Below are 21,133 nucleotides of genomic sequence, written 5' to 3'. Positions count from 1 at the left end.
TTGCAAAGAGAATTTTGAACAAAACGTTAAATAACACAAAAACCGAGGAAATATCTATTTTCACAATTAAAACATTTGTTTCCATTTTAGGATTTTTAAAATCAGAATTTGTTTCTGGTTAAATGAAAATGACTTTAAATCTACATCTGATTGTGGTATGAAAACATTTGGGCCTAGCTGTATGTTGACGCCTTTAAGTTCATGCAGCAAGCAAGCAGGCACAGAGTCTTATGGACTAAAATGAACATCATCTGGTGGAAAATTTCTGTCAAAATGACAAGGTAGCCATCTACAACTGTTGGGTTTAATCAGTAGAAATTGAATTAGACTTAAAGTTTTACAATTATTGTTTGAAAAACACACCGTTGTCTGATTCTGTCCTTGTGCTGACCTGAAAAAGCAAAATCCTAATAATATAATACAGTTTGTAAAATATAGTTATATCTTGTGTGCCAGCCTTCCTAATCCAGCTGTTGGTATTGATTGCTTTCATCAGCACCAGACTTTGAATGGCAGCTTTCAGCAAAAACTAATCTCTTTCCTCTAAGCTCTTTAAATGTTTCTTCCTGCTTTATTTAGCCGTAGTAGCACTTGGTACATCCAGTGATTATTGTCAGCAGCGCACCCTGTGTGACACCTTTATTACCGTGTGTGTGGTTTAATAGGCAGTGAAAGCTCTGCTTAGTTCTTAAAAATGGAGTCTGAGAAATAAATGGGGAATTTTGGCAGCTGCAGTAAAATTACAGACATTATCTATTTACGTGAGAAAAGAGACTGGATCGTTCCAGTGAAATATGAACACCTGAGAGATTATATCTGCTAAGCAGGTGGCTAATGTATTATATTTATTTAGGGATATAAATCACTTTGTCAATTGTAGCCAGCATAAATGGAGTTGTTTTTTTACTCATTTATCAACGTAGAGATGAAAAGCTGTTTAGAAAATAAATTTTATTTTGTTGTTACAACTATTAAACCTGCTTTTCTTATCTCGTAACTTGTGCTTTAGTTTTTATTGCATTGTTTTCAGTTTCTAGCAAAGTTTCTCTGTCTGACATGCCCCACTTTCTAAAGAACAGTTGCTACTCAATATGTTTTCTTTCATCCTGTCAGATTGAACTGCTTCTTCATTAGTCTGGTATTATCAAAGCCATTAGAGACATAGATTTAACTTGACCTCTCTATCTTACTAAGCATCTTTAATTTCATGCATTTAGATCTCTATCCTGTTGAGTTTGTGTGCAGTTGACTTACAATTTTGGGGTAACAATCAGTACATTTGACACAGAGTGCATTGAGATTAATACTTACAGATGGTTTGTCCCCATCAATCTTTGTGGATGAAGGCGTTCTGGTCAGATGAGACCTAGATTTTACTCCCAGCTATTGCTCCACATCATCTGGGATCTCAAGTTTGGTGGTGGTAGCATCATGTCATGGGACTGTTTTTATGCAGGGGTGTTTGATGAATATGTGGATAGAAATCTGAGTGTAGTATTTTTTAGTCTCACTCAACCTACCCCACCCAAACTTTTAAGTTCGTAGTCAAAGAAACTTGAAGCGATATAAATACTCTCGTAAGGAACTATAGACTGCAGTCTGGGAAGCATGTGTATGCCTGTTATGAATAGAAACAAAGCAGAATTTGGAGCAGGTGGAGAAAATATGATGTATGACCCAGTCATTGGGCAGCTGCTGGCACGTCTGCCCCACTTTTACAACCTTCTTATCAGATCACATCCCAGTTTAAGTGTGTTTGTGCAAGCTATCTATAGTTGCATGCGTTTGTGTGTTGCACTGCCTTATGTATACACTAAAGACAGCAAAGACCTTTCAATTGCCTCTCAGCCCACCAGGCTGCCCCGCGCAGCTGGGGAGAAGGCCAGGCGCATTACTCAGCTATTAAACTGTTATTTGCAGGTGTCACCCTCAGCAGGGGCCGTGTTGATAGAGGAGGAAACACCCTCAAGGTCCAAAACTACACATATGTGCATACGCTTTTTAGTCAGGGATGCTAGGCCTATGGCTGTGTCTCCCTGGGTTGATGGGGCATAGCAGGGGCAAGTCACATAACAGACGGGTGAGCCAGATCAGGCCCAAAGGTGGGGAGCAGGACACCGGAGGACAACACAACGTGGTCAGCTGGGAGGCCGCCTGCCACTCCATTTCACTCGAGATGAATTGGTGTGGGGCTTTAGTTATGAACCAAGCCCTTTAGTGTGATGACTGCTTGGAGAATAAGTCTCCTGAATGTAAAACACACATTTGCAACAGCAGAGAAAGGTAATCAGCCAATTAAAAACTTGTACAATTTCAGGGCTTTTTAGGAGTTCAGAATTTCTGAACTCATTCAGAAGTACTCATACCTCTGAGGTACAAAAGGTATCTCACAATTGCGAATTTGGAGAAAAATGATAGACTTGGGAGCGATTTGGTTGGCAGCAGATTGGTCGACACGGCGTCAACTGGATGAACAAATACGCTGAGAGATTTAAGATAAACTGGATACTCAAGGGTACACACACACCAAATGACATTAGTTCACATTGACCGCAACTCCTGCACACTCATGGCTCGCTCACATTCATACACACTGCGAATGGAAACGCACTCAACTTTGATAGAACCGAACCAGATATTAATTAATCAGCTGGACTTGAGACTTGACAATAGAGAAGGGGCTAGAATAAGCATTTCACGCTTTTGTTTGTTGTTCTTGCAGCAGGTTCCCCTTACAATCTTATTCATTCTTTGCAGATTTAATCTACTTCTAAATTCTGTTTGTAGATGAAAAAAAGGGAAACTTTAACAATCATCAATATCTCAAACCAGAGGATAGATGAATTTCACAAGAAGTTATACAACTAAAGCGAAATCATTCAAGTCCCGTAAACAATTCAGTAACCATCTACCTTCGCGTCTATTCATCAAAAAGTTACTTGATCGTCTTTTATAATGAGCTGGACATTAAAAGTTTCTGGCATTTACGCCAAAATAACATTGGTGGGTGAGAAGCTCAGTTGATAAGTGACTCATTTGTTTTTGCAGTCCATTATGCTCCAGCTGTGCCAGCTAGAGGTTTTTAGGAAGCAGGTTCATTCATTACCTGCTTCATTAGTTCGGTCCCTCAAGGTATGCCACCTTTCTGTGATTCTCAGCTTTTTTTCTTTCTCCTTCCTCCTTTTTTCAACAAATACACTTTTCCAGACTTGAACTGTGCAGTGCCAGACAGACGGTTTTCTGTGTTAAGTCCCGGAGGCATTTCACCCCAGAATGAGAAAATGCTATCCAGAGGGGGTAGAGTAAAACTGGATCCGCTTCATTGGAAATCAAATCTGGTTCTATTATATAAACATAAATTGGCAAAATTTAGCTTCTTGTTTTTCATCTGCTTCTTGTGTAACTTTTTTATTGATTCTTATTTGTGTAGACAATTGCTTAACAATAACATATACAAGTTGAAAGACTTATAAACTAAGCTTTTGTGCAATTGTCCATTTATTAAAATAAGGTAAATAAAGATTTGTTTGTTGTTTTCCTACCTTAGTCCTTTCTTCTGTCAAGGTTAAAAATTAAACAAACATGATTTGCCTGGGAGAAAATAATAATTTCTCAATTCAGAGATTTAGTTTATGCTTCATTATATGATCCATATTTAAAGACATGATTGCCTGAAGCAATGAAAGACTCTTCTGAACTCACAAAGCAAAGAAAGACAAAAATCAAATGGACTTTTCTGACAGAATATCTTCATCGCAGTTAAGAATGTTTTTATCAACTGCTGGTTCTTAAAATCCAATCATGAGGTTCCTTTAATGCAGTTGCAAGGTTTCCATCAGACTACATTTCTTCATGAATAGATTTGGTCCAATAAAGCTTTGAAAAGGGGGTCGGAAAGCAGATTCTTTGATATTCTTCCCCCCCACCGCTTTCTCAGTTTGTTGCCTCAAATGTAGTTTAGGGTTTTGTAAGACCGTTTGAGTCTTTCAGGTTGTGGATATTTGGCTGGCTATAATGAAGAAAAAAAGAATAAGGATATTATTATACATTTCTGTACAGATCAACTCAGTAATGCACCTTTTATGGGGTTAAATTATTCCACTCAGATATGCTGCACTCACCACTGCCCCACAGGTTTTGATCATTTCTATCGCTACAATTTAAAAAAAAAAAAAAAAAAACCTCTTATTTAGAACCTAGCTGACATCATGAAGTTAAAAAGTAAAACCTTCAATTTAATGACTCAGCAAGAGGCAAAACTTTGCAATTAAGCTTCAGCATGGCTCTCAAGCTATAGTGTCTTCTGCAAAATAATGCTTAAGTAAGTCAGCGGGTTCTGATTATCATTCCAGTGATGCTCACACCTGGTTGCCCTTCTGCCAATCTGCCACTTTTTCTAACCTCTGTGGAAGTGTGAACTTTTACAATTAGCTGTAAAAGTTAATTTGTTAAGGCTCCCTCCATCATAGTCAGAGCCGATCACTCCTTTATCCTTTACATACTAAGCAGCAAAACACCTGCAGGGCTGGACAGAGCCCTTGTGTGAGAGGAAGATAGACAATACAAGCTGCTTTGGGTGTTACGAAATGTGTGGCTGCTTCCTGCAGAGGATATCGCTGTCCACAGACGGTTTTTCAGTAGTTAGATGTGCAAATGCAAACTCTCACCTGGAGTTTTGTAGCGTGGCAGCTGGGCGGCCTCGGGTAGAACCCCACATCTGACCATAAATTCATGAATCCCTCCTTCTCCTCTGCAGCAGCCTTAAGTTAGACACTTAATCCCCGTAGCTAACCTTTGACTTCTCATCTGGGAGGCCGAGCAAATGAGGAACATTGCTGTATGGGAGCAGCACACAGCAATTTTCTGTTATACACCAAACAAAAAGTGACATATATTCCTTCCTTGGCTGAGCTAGGATCCCCCAGCGCTGCATGTGCATGCACATCGAGAGAAGAGGCTTTAAGAGGACGAGCAAGACGTACAGTTGCCTGTCATATTAAAGCAGCTCGCAGCAAATTGCACATGGAGGCTAATAAAAAAGACGGGAAAATTGCTGCCAGCAGATTCCCTCCAAATCTCTCCAGTAATTCCCCATGAGGGCCGCTATCACTGCCTCCCCTCCCCAGGGTCAGATTAACCCAGAGTCACCCGCTTCACACCCAAGGCCCTCGCTGCAATGCAGCAGCTACTTCAATCTCCTGTTTGTGTTTTGTTGGATGCTTTTCTTTGTCTCTTGTCATTCGATCTTCTAAAGGGCTCCCAAAAAAGCAATTTGCACAAGTATTGTAATTGTATTGTTAGATGTGGGTAAAGTTGTAGCAATTAGTTGCAATAAGAGTATTCACTGGTGTAAAATATAAAGTTTTTGTGTATTATTGGTATTATGACAGTCTTTTTAACATAATTTTTTTTATATAATTAACTCTTCATGTGAATTACCATTTGGAAAAAATCTATTAGTTTTATATAAAATATCCAAACGTCAGTGTTGGAGAACTGCATTAAAGAGTGGCATGAAGGTAACCAAGTCTCCACAGCAACCAGTACATGATGACTAAACGCCAACGTGTTGTTCATGGTGCAAATAAGAAAAACAAATTAAACAAATTCACCAGTTTGTGATTTAAGCAAAAGTCTGCCATTATCTTTAGAAGATTTTCAAATATTGGCATCTAAATCCTATAAATACAAAACCACTGTTCATTAAAGCGATGACTCACACTCTTGTCTCCTAACGACTTGGTGAAATAAACTGCTATCCTGCGCAAGCTTCATCCTCCCTGCGCTCCGGCTGCACCTCATCTCTGCCTCCACTTTACTTCTCTGACCCGCGGGTCAGTCTAACCTGCTGCGCATCACCTCTGAAAGCGGTTTGACCTAGACCTGGCGTCCAGCACGGAGGCGAGTCAATCAGCATTCAGCAGAGCATTTGGCTTGTCAGTGGCCACTGCCAATCATAGGAAATCTCCCAAGTTGGAGTATAAGAGGTAAGCAATGCTCTACCTGCTAAGTGCAAGTTTGAGTTAAACAGATTGTTTAAAAAGTTTTTCTTGATGGTTTTGTCACGTTTTATGGATCTATTTATTGTAACTCACTCTCGTTTAGTCTAAAGCTGGTTTATTTCACCTATTTCTTCCTGAATGAAAGCTACATTTAAAAAATAAAGTTTCATGACATTGATTTGAGCTGAAAATACAAAAAAAAAAAGACTCCAAAAAAATGACTGCAAGTAATTGTCCTTTCAATTTGATGAGCAACACTTTGGATTCTCTGCCAAATTTCTTTCTATTAGTGTTTCATCCTCCCAGACTACACACCTAACTGCTTAACAGTTGCAGAAACTTATTAAAACTCATAGTAACTATTCAGATTGAGTACACCTTCTGGGGGAATATATTGCAAAAAAAGCTGCAGGAGTTCTAAAAACAAGGATTGGCAGCACAATCATAAAAATCTTCATATATATCAGAGTAAATGTTAATCTGTGAGTTGCAGAGAAACCACCTCTAACAAGCTTCTGGCAAACTTTCTTGCAGATTTGGTAGAAATATTTTAAGTTGTTTGGTTAAGTGGATGGAATAATGTTGAAAGGTTAAACCAAAACTTCTCTTTGAAATTTTGACCAAGTTGAGTGCTTCCAAATGACACTGGCACTTGGTTTTTGAATGGGAAAATAAGACTAAAATGATTCTTCTCCAGTAATTCTGACTCAAATTATGCGTCAAACTGGGTCGATGCCAGGAAATAAAACCGATTTAAATGAGTTATACCAATTCTGCCAAGAAGAGTGATCAAATGTCATACCAGAATTTCACCAAAAGCTTCTCAATGGATACAAAAAAATTACAAATTCTCTGCTATTTGCTTGGGAACATTTAATCAAATATTAGTGGGGATGAATGCACGTGCTTGAACAAAAGCTGCGCAATATATGAAATTACAATCATCACTGCTGTCATATGTTTGAAACATTGTGGTTGCTGAGGTCTGCCCGGATGCAATATTTGTCATATTTCAAGCACTATGCATTCACACTCTGCCAATAACACATGTGGCCAGTTGAAAGGTCTCTAACTGCACTTGATGTTCACCAGATGTTTAGTTTTAGTGGTCCACACACAAAACTTTGCATAAAATAGAGTGGGAAGTCTGGAAAATGCATGTTTGGAGTACATGCTTTCCTAATGCTAATTTGAACCTGCATGGTCAGTAAAATAAAACTGTTTATTCCATTCTTAAAATCCCTAATTTTTTACTTCTATTCCTACCCAGCTTGTGTGTTCCTGTTTCTGTAATATTAGATTTACAGTAGAGCAGAGACTCGGCTTGGAGCATGTCTCTCAGATTGTATATATATTAATGTGATTCCATCTGAGAAAACACACAGATCAGCCAGGAGCCATATTGACAAGGCAAGGTGCTGGAGACCATCAAGAGCAATTATTGTCACCCTGAGGAGTGTCTGGTTGTTTACCTTCAGATGGAAGCAATGTAAATGCAGAGCAACAGGGAGGACTGACAGAGTTGGTTCTGTAATTTAATCTGTGTGTGTTGGAGAATGATCAGTATGCTCCTTGTGTCGCTCTCTATCCCGCTGTCCCACATGTACAAAGCCCTGCTGCAGATCGCAAGTATCCCTGAGCTTGGACAAATAGCAGACTAATGCAATCACATAAACACTCCATCACTCATTTTCCTGCTGATTCAGCCTTTTTTTTGTTTGTTTTTGTTGTGTGTGTGTGCATATGCTCACAAAAAATCCTCATGAAAAACTGCTTAGCAATCTGCACATATTTATGTTTATGACGCTAGAACAGAAAAAGCTTCTCACTTGCATGCGAGGCATGAAGATCATTTTTCTTCCTTCTGTCTTTTTAGCATTTTGCACCCATCCATCTATCCATTCATCCATCTTTTCATTTATTGTGATTAGTAATTAAAAGTTGCTAAACCAGTAGAGTTCCAGCTTTTTCCCTCAGGTGTCAAAACTGGCCAATTTTAAATACTGGCAGGCTACAAAATCCATTCAATAAAAAGTGCAAAAATTGGTACATTGTGATATATTGATAATGTGATATAATTTTTTGTTGTCCCTGCTCAACAATAAACAAAACTTTTATGAAATCTTTATCATTTCTCCGGACTGTTGCCTTAAAGAAAAAGAGACAATTTCCAAATTTTGGGGTCAGCAATTGTTTTCTATTTTATTGGCCAAATTTTTAACCATTCTTGATTATGTGGTCAGGGGCCGAACAAAATCATTTCAGGTGTCTTTGGACACCTCTGTCCTAAACACAAGTGTAAATAAAAACCATATATTTACTCATATATAGGGCGTGTCAGTGTATACCAATAGATCCAAACAGGACTTTTGTTCAAAACATATATGGGATTTCTTTCCCCACATAGCAGATGTAGTCAAGTTAAAGATTTGTATTTATTTTACATATTTTGGATATTTAAAATTATGCAGTTGCAAAAAAAAAGGTGCATTTGTAAAATTGTTACTTATTTTTACTAAGACAGCCATATAAACATGAAAGGTGATAGACTTCTGTCAATCTCAGACATTATTCACCGGCTTTGATCAGCTGGCAGTACCTTTAACTTAATGAACTGATCTTACCAGGTTAAATCTTTGTTGCTCCATCTAAAGTCATAAATTCCTCCCCTCCAAATCAAAACGCTCTCTCAACTTAAACACATTTCCTTAACCCCAGTTCCTCACCAAAAACTTGCAACAGAAAGAAGCAATAACAGCCGCGCCGTATATTTTATTAACTCCACTGATAACGCTTGTGATTTATAGCACTTACATCGCCACTGAGCCCTGATCACATCATGGATCACACAACCCCAGCAGCAGCAGAGAAGCTACTGTCTTAACAGTGAGTGAAGCAAATGAGCCCGAATGTTCCTGCTGGTTTGCGGATCGTAGCAGATGTTCATCTGTCTGTTTGTGTTGCGGAGCGCGCTGATGGTAAGCGGTGATGGAGGCTGATGATTGGGGATCACGTTGCTCTGGTCTTGCCTGTAAAAATTACGTTAGGGAGATGGAGCCGGAGTTTGGGCTGCGGGGGTGACACACGTGTCAAATCTGTACTGATTCTGCTGTATTTCTATATTTTTAGGCCGCAGGTCAATTTCCAATCCGTCCATATTATGCACATATTTTAATTTCTTTCTTATCCATAGCATACAATATACCATAAAATATAGATCTGTACCAAGTCCCCACTCTTTCCCTCAGGGAGGAGATGACTGACAGATGAGCTCTTGCACTCTAAATTTATGCATCATGTCCCCCTTTAAAGGGTTTTCCAGCTTAAGGCAATAACTTACCTTCATCTAGTTGCTTCTTCATCTTTGTCTCTCTCTCTCTCTCTCTCTCTGCCCCTTGTTTTGCTCATAATTTATTGTATTGTTTTTAATTAAATGGATGGCAGGGGGGGTTTGAAGAGCCCAGCAGTTCCAAGATGCAACATTTTCTTATCTGAATATTAAATTCTGGGCACACCTGTCGTAAAGCAGGACCATAAAGCTGAATAGTTCCCAAACTGTGCCACTGTGTGTGTTAGGGGGATTAAACTGTTAGGCAAATGTCACCTTTGGAGGAGGAGCGTAGGGATATTAAAGCAACTTACAGGATAAAGTAAATAAAAACATTGCTGTTTATTGGATCCATGGTTCCATTTTTCATTTGCCGTTTTTGTGTGTGTGTGCGTGTGTGGGTGTGTGTGTGTGTGTGTGTGTGTGTGTGTAAAAGTGCTAATAAATTGACTGTAAAGTGTAACATGATGAATGAAAGCTAACCTGCTTTTTGCGAAAATAATTTAAAAAACATGTTTGATGTCTTCTCTCAAAAACTACTATTTTGGTTTTAAGTGTTAGACCAACACAAAGTTGTAAATAACTTTGAAGTGGGATTAATATGAAAGTTTTCTATGTTCTTTTTATAAACATAAATCAGAAATGTACGGCATGCTTTTGTATTCACCCTTTTTGATAGCCTCAAACAAAACCTGCAGCCAGTGGCTTCTAAAGGAGAGCACTGATGGCTTCCTGGTAACTCTTGAGGAGCTGCAGAGTTTCAGTCTCATCAACTGCGGGCAGGAAAGCTGGTTTTAGTTGATGGGCTGATGGACTATAAATGATCTATTCCGTTCTAATAAGGTGAGCATTAAAACTTGTTATCCTGTTTGTCAGTCTGAGAGAGGACATGCCTCAAAGACTATCTTCTCTTGCATCCATTCACAGTGCTGTGATATAATTCCTGTAGTGATCTGACATTCAGCAGTCGTAGCTGGATGACCCCCTTTGACCTTAAAACATACGATTCTTTTATTTTGCTAATGCACTGTTCTGGCAGACACCATACCGTCCCTGAGGAGAGCTATTCTCGCACAATTTTCTCGTCATGCTGACATTTTCCGTCCCCAGATGTTCATGTCAGTCTTGTGGAAAGAAACCTAGATGAATCTTTTGAAACATTTTCTTGTCATGGCATGTTTACCAAATATACATAATCTGTATTACATCACTATGCTTCTCTGAGCTCCACTTGAAGCCAAATGTCGCAGAATCCCAAGACGGCCCTCTTTTCATCATATGAATTTAGATTTTCTCCTTATGTTCGTGTAATTTGGGAAATACATAAACATGCATAATACAGATCACTCCAATTATTCCCTCCTGTGTCACAGAGACGCACAAAGGCTGAGATCTCACAGCGGGTTTTTCTGTGAACATGACGGACAGCGAGGAAGCAGCAGGGGTGCTGTGTGGATGATGCCCCCCTCTCACCGGAGCCTTAACCTTTTTCCCTCTGCGCCCTTCCTGCAGCGCATCGTGCTCCTCCTGGCACCCCTGCTACACAGGCCCTATTGTTTGTTCCTGTCTCTGATTCGCCACTCATTATGGAAACCTGTTTATTCACCCACCTCTTAGACGACATGCTCCAGGCAGGACAGGGAAGAAAGGAAGGTGAGGTGGAAAACAAAGAGGGAGAAAGGAATTGAAAACTGTACAAAGGATTTTAAACTTGAGGATAATTTTATAGAATATAGAGTTTGATGTGTTTGCTATTTAATTTCCCAACTTAGAAAAAGCAGTTTTTGTCTTTAAGACTTGAAATTTGTGCTAAAATTTAAGCTAGCCATGCAAGCTTTGGCAATTTTTTTATTACGTTTTGCCTCTTTATTCTAGTTTTTTGTTTGTCTTTAGCTAAATAATGCTAAAAAAGTGTATCAACAGGGCTGTGTAGTTTGAGTTGTCCACTTATATAGCACTGAAATCCTTTATTTCAGCACTTGTCTCTTTACGCCACTCCTCTGATTGGTCATCTGACTGATTCAACATAGTGGACTGCAGGACAGCTCCTCACGTTTCCCTTTAGTTTTACCCTATATGTACTGGTCCTGCATTATGCAAATGTGTTTCATGAGCCCTTTTCAGATATGAGATATCTAAAATTAATGGCTTCATAAATCTGTTGATTAAATGGCATTCGGCCTGACATGGGTCACATTTGAGGTAATGCTCTTGACGGGTTTAGCCAGTGACAGTGATGAAGAGGGTCCAGTGCGTGCGTGCAGTCACCTGCAGGTACAACATCCTTTAATATGTGCAGGAAAATGTGAATAAATCCCACGTTTTCCTTCAAGAAACAGAACTTAATAAAGAGCTAATGAAAACTAAGTTAATATGTTCCTCGTGTGTTTAGAAGTAGTAGTTAAATTTCTAATTATGTTTTTTTTTGACAGACATCTTTGATTTAAATAATTTTAGTTTGAACTCCAACCGAGCTAACACTTAACACTCCATCTGCTGCTTGTGTGAGATGACAAATTGCAGCAGTTTTTCCTCCCATTTTTTTAAAACGTGTTCAGCTCATTCACTTCACTCTGCTGCTTTAGTTAAGTTGCTGCCTGGACCTCCTTGTTCATTTGGCTCAACACGGCACCTCCTGTAGCAGTGGAAAAATCACCCGTGGTTCCAACCACTCTGCTGTGTCCTGTTTTCATTACATGGACTCACCCACTGGAGGACAGGAATACAGCAGTGCTCCCTAGCTCCCGCCTCACTCCTCTTTCTGTCTTTCTGGAAGCTATTTTTGATCTATTCTGGTTGGTTTTCTCTGGATTATCATGTTTTCCATGTTGACGTCTTGGTAAACGAGGGACGCCCTGGCTATAATAAAATTCATGTGATCGATTCTTTGATAAACCTTTGACATGTTGGCATAAAAATACAAGCTATAATGGCTGATCTAAAACTGTGATTTGTTAAAATACAAGCTAGCTTGATGCCTTTTAAAAACGGCAATATTGTGGGAGGCTTCAGATAATTTAAATCTTCAGGAGGCAAAAATGCAAACTCTTAAGTCGGAAGCAAAATTTTATTCTTTTTTCAATTTGTTGACCATTCATTTTTGGGGATTTTTGTACAATGCATTTTAAAATAAAAAAAGTTGCATTTTTAATATTTTGAAATACTGTTTTTAAGAAATATATGTAGTATTTCAAACTACTCCGACAAAAATCTAATAGTAAGTTGTCTGTACATAGAACATACTTTCATTTGAGTGTCAATAATGTATTTTAACTTAAGTTGATGCAATACCATTTTCCATTGTCATGATTTGTGAGGAGGACACCCAACTTAAGAGTACAAATTGTACTCTAGGGGTTCAGCCACACAACCTGAAAATGTTTTCAACAAGCAAAGTTAGGTGGACATCAGCAAAACTGAATCAAGACTGATGCTTTTTTTTTTAGTGGAAATGCTTAATTTTATGGGAGTAGATTTAGTTTTGCAGTCCTGCAACACTCAGGGGAGAACTACAAAAGGGCTTTGAGACACTTCACTTCCCCTGGACAATGCTTAGGGGGAAAAAAGGCTAAAAAATGTTACCAAAGTGTGTCCGAGAAAAGCTTTTAACAGCAGGGGACTTCATCTGGGAAAATAGTACTGCTGGGGTTGCAGCCATGCTTCAAAGGTGACACAGTGAGATCTTCAAGAACCCACTAGGTCACACTATCAGTCTTTTTCTCGCTCCCTTACATCCCCACCTGGCATAATTTTTATTTTTCTATGGCTTTCTGGCTCCCTGTCAGCATCTGGACTATATGGTGCCACTTTGACATTCTTGATCCGGCTTTGTTGTCCTGTGCTAAGCCCATCAGGAGTTCTTTCTCTTATTGTACCAAATGAATGTTAAAATCCTGTTCCCACCTACCATCGCCGGAGGGGAAGCTTGCTTTTATTCTTCCCCAACAGCCGCATCAGCATTTTAGGAAAGAATCAGGTTGGGGGTGAGAAGTTCTGAGTTAGCGTGAGTGATTTTCGAAAGATTAATAGTTGAGAAAAATTCAATACAAAGCCGACAGAGACATACCTCAAGGGTCTTGCAGTTGTAATTGGAGCAAAAGGTGGCTCTGAAACAATTGACGTTTCCTTCTTGGTGTTGGTCTGTCACATTAAGCTGAAATGAAATACATTAAAGTATGCGGTTATAGAGGAACCAAATGTGAAAGTAAACACTTTGATGAGCCACTTTAGATGGATGAGAAGCTTAACCTGGAAAAAAATAGATTAAAATCTCAGATGATCAACACATAAACACAGCTGAATAACCATTAGCAACACGTGCTTCAAAGCTGACATGGCGACTGCCCTCATCTAATGCATCTCTACAGTGCAACTCTGTTTCTTTCATCCAGCGTGGCATTTCTCTAATGTTTAATGAAGCACCCATTAAGTGTTTCACTAATGTCTAATGAGGTTTTCATTGGGAAAGTTCAACTGTGGCTCCTTTATGCACGACTGTAAGCGCAACGCCGCCGAGGATTTGTTGCAGCAATAATAGGTGCTGGTTTCATGCAGCAGAACGTTGTATTATGAGAGCATCAATGTAGAGCGTGGGTGTTGATCTTTGAAAATGTCATGCTCTATTCTACAAGGCTGGAATTGGGCTTGGTATTAACCCAACCCCCAGCTTGTTTGTTTTTGTTTCCAGTGGCCCTGTAATATTCCAAAGTATCGCCTTATTTCATTTTCAGGCCTGGTTTCTGGCAAATAAAAAAAATAAAAAACATAGAAAATTGAAAGTTCACAACAGATTGCGGTTTCCTACCAGTTGAGTCCCATATGCTAACACGTTTATGAAGTTAACAGACGGGTTGTTAGTGGTCCATTGTCTCTTAATATCTGCTTTACCTGCTTTAATTAAGGAGAACAGCAGCAGTAGTTGCCTGCTTAGTGATAATGAGGTGCGGTGCCAAATATGAATAGCAGGAGATTGACCATACGCGAGGGGGACATGGCTAAATGACTGCGAAACAATGCGCTGTCAATGGCTGCCATAAAGTGCTTGATTGGAGAGGCCCAGGCTGTAATAAGCAAGACAAAGTGAATGCTGAACTAACAGACAATTAAGCTGCCACATCTGGCAACGATGCCGGGAGCTGGTATCCAGCCGCCGCAATTACACTTGTCTGTCACAGCCTAAACGTCGGGCAGGAGCAAAGGATAATGCGTACCCTTCCTCAGAGCTTGTGAAGTATTTTTAGGAATCACTTCCTGCTGCTCTGACATCCTGCTGAATCCGTGAAAAAGCCCCTTTACCTGTCCTCACTTAGCTGCAGTTTGGATTTCTGGGCTTTTTATCGGGTCACAAGCCCGTTCTTCCTGTCCTGCTGGATAATGAGCTGCAGGGCAGTCTTTATCGAAAACCATAATGCTGGCATTAGAGGAATAATTGGTGGGAAAGACGACATCAGTAAATTATTCAGGTCATTCTAACATTTTAGGAAGGAGATTTAGTTATACTTTAAAAGCATGTGTGGATATCTTCTCCGAAACAATAAAAACTGAGATCTTTTAAGAGTAAAAACCAATTCTCTTTCATGCATGTTGGATTTTGCAACATGAGAGATGAAAAAAGACAATAATTATAAGCTTCTAAAATGGAGTTTCCTTCATTCGGTGCTTTGAAAATGTATTTGCTTCTTGCAGAGTTGCTGAATTTAAATGTCAAGCAATTTCTGATTAATTTGGCATCTCCTTTTTTAAATGTTTCATATATAATTGTATGTAATCTCAGGCAGTGAAGGGGCTTTAATAGACATAATACATCACTGGACTTTAGCTGTGGGTTGTTTCATCAGAAATGACGATAATTTGTGTTGCTCTTGAATATCGTTATTATACGTTCTGACATAAAACCTTGGATTTTCTGCCGAATTTGTACACGACTATGCATAATAAGCCACAAGGAATATATATTGAGACATTTTCCAAAGCTTTGGGAAGCTTTGAGATTTAATGTGTGTGACTTAGTTAAAAGAAATAAAGAAAAAAACAGAAAAGACTGAGCTAACTTCTTTAGACCTTGATTGTTTGAATCAGAAAGGGAAGCGTTAGCAGATTAATTCAGCCCTGATGGTGCCCTTCCTGCATGCAGATGTTTTGATCTGTAATCTATTTAATCTTCATCTCTGAAGGGCAGAACAATGCTCTGTACACTAGCCAGAAGTCTTTGATTTTGACTATGAGATTTCCTCGGCTAAGCGCTTCATGACCATATGCCTTTTTTTCTCTCTCTCTTTCATGCTATACCTTTATAATGTGTCGCTGATAGAGAAATGCCTCAGTGTCTATGGGAGCTAACATAGTAGAGACAATCGCATTTAGAGTCACTTTGCTGCTCTGACGAGGCCGAGAAGTCGGGTTTTAAATGTTAGGTATTAGGTGTTAGGTATGCTTAAATCCTTGCATGGCTGTTTGTGCGTCCCCAGCCTGAGCACGTTACCTCCGCTGCCTTGGCAGTTTGCAGATAAGCCGGCACAAATTAACACGCTGTCGTTATGGGAATATCACACTGCCATATGCACGAGGAGCCCCCTCGCAATAAGTCCTGGAGAGTGACACTGCAGCTGATGTCAGCACAGCAGTGGATCAGTCAATACTACAATCCTACATGCTGTTCAGATCCATGGGTGAAGCCTCTTGACATCAGAGGTGGCACACTAAACCATCGGTGTTTCCTTTTACTGTGTCTCCACCTGTCATAATATGGGGCCTTTTATTTATTTTTTTTTGGTTGCTGTTTTTTTTTTTGCTCTTTCTTTGCTCTGGATTGAGGCTTTGTGGCACCACAGAGACCCCTGGTGGACCAAAGAGGCAGAGCATTGCTTGTTTTGCTGCAACTATGCAATATGTGGGTGGTCCAGGACATTATCCTGCCTCCCATCTTTTTTTCTCTCTCACTAGCTTACTACACCCATTACCCCATCACTGAGTTGTGCAGTTTAATACTTTTTTTCAAAAACTTGAAAATATCCATACTTCTACAAAATTTACCTACAAATGTTAGTAAATTTTATTGAAATTTTACGTGACAAACTAAAACACCTTCAGAAGTCACCAAATTAAGAAAATGAATTTCAGTATAAATTAGTACTGCTCATTAATGGGTAAAAATCAGCAACCTTCCAGCAGGATAACTACCTTAACATACAGCCAGGCTTATAATGAACTGGTTTGGATCAACACATGTACATGTTCCATTGGCTTAGTCAAAGTCCAAGCTTAAATGCAATTGAGAATTTTTGGAAAATCTTGAAATTTCCTGCTTACATATCATCTCCATCCAAGCTAAGTGAGCTTTTGTTATTTTTGCTGTATCATTTTATGCACAACATGTGTTGGCCTGTGGTATAAAAACCACAGATAAAACACTACTGTGGCACTACTGTGACGAAATGCAAAAAAGTTCAGTGGGTAGGAATACTTTAGCTAGCCACTGCCTCACCAAACCAGATTTTTCCTGTTAACATCAGCTATCACCTGGCCACGCTAGACTGAACTAAAGGGCCAAATTAGAGCAGGCCCTGTAAGGTAAAATCCGTATTATCTTTGAACTAGCAAGTACCCAATTATACGCCACAGTTATCACACATCTCACAGACTTCTGACTCATTGCTGTAGGGCCAGTGAACAAGGAGAGATAATAAAGAGCTGCTGAATCACCTTTTTTCCCCCTTGGACACAGCTTGTTCTACCTCCTTGTGTTTCTTTTCTAGACCTGAGCCGCTCCTCTAGTGTGTCGATACATATTAGTATATTTTTCCTACTCATTTATGTGCCATCGGTCAAAGCATATGTTTCAGACTTATTAAAATGAGTCCGAGGTCTCTAATCCAAAGCGGAGAGAAAAGACATTTAATAGGGTTTTATCTGTCTGCCGTCACAGAGGACGTTGTGTTCAAAATGACCGGAGCAGAGAGAAGACCTCCTGCTGATGTGAGCGAAAGGGGCTTATCTATTCATTTATGTTTTCTCTGGACTTTCTCATCACTCAGTTCACTTCATTTTGGTCATCCCAGAAAAAGTCTGATCATTACGCCTGGACAAAAAATGCTGACTTTTGCCATCTGAATTCTATATTTTCAGAGTGGCATCTTTTTCAGTAGCCATGTCCCCCCCTTCTACAGGAAAAGGGCAAAATTTGTACGGCATATTTCAGCAACAAGGCAACAAAACTTAAAATTTTCTAGAAGCTGGTTCCAGAATAGAGAAGTATAAAAACTTTGGTTGCTTGCAAAGAATTTAACATTAGCCATAAGAACATATTAGCAGCACAATTCAGTGCCCGCAATGCCCTTGCCTGGATTTTGATTTTGTAATAAAAGATGTTTTTAAAGTACTTTGTGCAAAACGCAGCGATTGAATCTGAAATGCAGCTCCTGACCCTAAAAAGGTTCTATTGAAGAGTTTAAGAGCTTTTATGGTGGGTTAGAAGTGTTACAAAGGTGGCTTGAAAGAGGGTTCAAGAGTGTTTCCAAAGTCTGAGGGCTTTTCAGGGAAATTAGAAAGAACCTTTGATGGTTCAACATGGAATGCATGAAGATCTGGAAATAGTGCTGGAAATGGATCCAGTGTGTTTCTGCTCATCTGAGAAGGAGAAACTTGAGTGTTTAATTATGACAAATTGAGATATTCACAACTACTGGTTGAAGCATAAAAGTTTTCTGTTAATGTTCTTTCCTAATATTTTATCAAAACGCAGCAGCTATTTTCCGACATGTTTTCATGCATGTCTTTAATTTTGAAATGAATGAGCGATATTCTCGCTAGAGCCATGAAGGTGCCATCTCATATCCTGCTTGTTGTTCCTTACAGGAAGTCCTGTCAACCTCACATGCAGCGCGTTCTTTGGCTACAACGGCGACGTCAGTCCGCTTATCTACTGGAAGAAGGAGGATAACTTCATTGAAGACCTGGATGAGGAGCGAATTCAAGAGAGTGACATCAAGTAAGCACTTCAACAGCTGCCTAGGTGTTGAGTCTAAAAAGAAGATATAAAAAAAAATGGAAAAGAAACATGACTTAACCTAATTTGTCCTGCTTTCTAAAAAGCTTGGAAAATATGTAATAAATTTATGAGGCACTTCTTATCTATTTATGTGCATCTGAACTTCCTATTTATGTCCAATTCCCATAACTGTTGGATAATCCATCAACACTCTGACCTGCATCTGTTATAAAAATGATGGTCATAAATGCTTCATGCGGCTGTTTAATAATGCAGAAAGCAATGCATTCTTTCTCACATGCAGTACTGTATATATATATAGTATATATGCATAGTTAAGACATGCTCCCATTGATTGTGGCAGTAATGGGATAGTAGATCAACCCATTCCCACAGTGGTGACCTCCATCTTTTTGCTCACATTTCTCATTAGACATTCATTGCTTCCTTGAACGTTACACACCAGGTAAGAAATCCACCAGTAAAATCTGCTGGGATCTTCTTGGCTTTAGCTGCATTCAAATCTCACAAGGAAAATCCATAATTCTGATATTACATTTCTCACTTTGATTCGACAGTGTCTTAGATGTGACCCAACTCTTGGACTCATAAGAATATATTTTTCTGTAAATTTAAGAGAAACTGTGTTTAGACTTTCAATTAGCTGTACATAATTTTTGCCCAAAACTATATGCTTGAGTTTCACATTTTTAAAAACATTGCTGAAAAAATATTGTACTGACATTCGTATTTGCTGAGATGCACATGTCAACAAGGCATCCTCTGGAGAGATATGAAGGCGAAATTGCTGCATAGTTAATCACAGGTTTGAAAAGCTAGAAGCTTCCTTGTTTGTATTGTGGTCAATGATGACTAGTTGAAAACCAGAGCATCACTACAACAAACACATGAAACATAAAAACATGCCTTGGTTTGGATTAGTTATCTTCTAAAAATCACAAATGAAAGCAATTAAACAAAAGCATAATCTCTGCATTAATCATTTCTACAGAGACTCAATGGAGGAAAACATTTTTTTTATTTATGGACAAAACCATAAAAAATAAACCCATCAACAACAGAATTAGTCAGTCCTCTGATCTTTCAAAAAAGAAGCTTTTGTTATTGCGAAGATTTTTGTTGCTGCTTCATCATTGAAATAAACCCGCCGCGCACCCTTTCATGTCCCACTGACTGTACCCTTCCGACCCATGCATAAGACTAGAAAGTCTCTGTTGTCGACAAATGCCATCTAATGAAAAGGTTAACTGTAAGCAGCATGACAAGGCTGGAAGGAGAGTTAGCAGCCCAGTCTGTGACCTGGCATTTCGAGATGTCTCTATTAGCCTGCTAGCTTGCTCAACCCAGCTCTTAGTGGCGCTCTCTGTTGTGAAGGACGCCAGGCCAATTAGAGCCTACAGGATATAAGGGGGCGGTGGTGTTGGTGGGGCTGGCAGGTGGCAGAATTGGGTAGGTGGTTTGATAATGATGAGAAATACTGGGGAGAGAACCACATGCGGTTAGAAATGTGCTTTCAGAAGATAGTCAAATCAAGTAACAAGGGAGAAAGGAAATGTTTGACCCTGAGCGACTGGGAAAAAGTATGTTAATGCGAGTGCTGGCACTGAAGTGACCAGGCTTGTATGCATATTGTGGAGGCTCAACTTCAAGTGTTTGAAACGCTTACTTTAACTCTGCCGCTGCATGATACTGTCTTTCAGTTAGAGGTGTTATTTATTTTATTCTTTGCTCCCATTTGAGCATGCACCACTTCAGACTCTTTCCTCTGACATCACTCTGTGAGCTTTTAGCTTTGAAATGGAAATGAATCACACGGGAGTACTCCCTGAAGGGCCGCCGGTAATACACGAAATGGAGCTTTTGGCAAAACATCACACCTCCGAGATTCGAGGTTGATGCAGATTTCTGTGGCTGGAGAAGAAGACTTTATGATGTCTAAGCATCGGACATTTAAAAATAGAGGTAGCACTGCAGAAGTTTCAGTCTCTGCTGGTTTTCTGATCTGTTTGACCTTTAGGTTGATGAACACATATCTTCTTTTTCATTTATTCATCAAAACCAAGGGTCACTAATCAACAGCATTAACAGAGTAGCTTTGTAAATAACTTCTTCTTTCTTATGAGTGTTTTCATGCCTACGCTGACCAGTAGTAAGATGTTTTCATATCTGTTGGATTATTTTTTATCTTCCACAAGAAAATGTACCATCAGCAGAGCCACGGATTTCAGTATAGATCCGTGTTCAGTTCAAGGAATGTTATTCCTTGAACTGGAATAACATTCCAGTTCAAGTTAAGGGTCCCAATAAGAGTAATTGTCTTAGTGATATCTCAGGCTTAGAAACAAACAATGCATAACTTGGTAATCTTGTCCTAATGCTTCGTTTTGATTGCTGTGGTTTGATTCGAATGAAACTTTGTCAAGTTTGAGACAGCAAGGGAAAATAACCAGGTAATATTTAGGCTAAGAGAACAGTAGCTCTGGAGGATCTGCAGAGCTCATGTATCTGAATTTGATGGTAGTTTAACTTTTAATCATGCACAAAAATAGTGTTTAGGAAAGAGTTGCAACAGGAAAACAAGTTACTATAAATACTTTTGTCATGCAGTGTGGGAAAGTGTTTGAAGGGAACTTCTGCTATCTACTCAGGTTGCAGAAGTTCTGTTTTTAAGCCGTTGCATAATGTCAGTACCCAAAGATTTTAAGACAAATCACAAACCTTAGTCCATCACGTTTTTCTCCTGAACTCGTTCTCCTCTGGTTTCTTTAACTTAACCAGTGTCCTTGACTTTCAAAC

General features: G+C 39.3%; 1 protein-coding gene across 3 annotated transcripts in view; it reads left to right on the top strand.

Moving 5' to 3' along the window:
* The window catches only part of LOC102234441 (interleukin-1 receptor accessory protein-like 1), a 214,608-nt gene that overhangs the window by 170,528 nt on the left and 22,947 nt on the right, over positions 1-21,133 (top strand). For all 3 annotated transcript variants that reach the window (XM_023329810.1, XM_005805004.3, XM_023329809.1), the window contains exon 7: positions 18,184-18,316. In XM_023329810.1, the coding sequence (XP_023185578.1) occupies positions 18,184-18,316 (133 nt within the window). The remainder of the gene's footprint in view (positions 1-18,183; positions 18,317-21,133) is intronic.

The sequence above is a fragment of the Xiphophorus maculatus genome, chromosome 24, assembly GCF_002775205.1.
Source record: "Xiphophorus maculatus strain JP 163 A chromosome 24, X_maculatus-5.0-male, whole genome shotgun sequence".
NCBI classification, from domain to species: Eukaryota; Metazoa; Chordata; class Actinopteri; order Cyprinodontiformes; family Poeciliidae; genus Xiphophorus; species Xiphophorus maculatus.
This window is presented reverse-complemented; position numbering and strand designations above follow the sequence as displayed.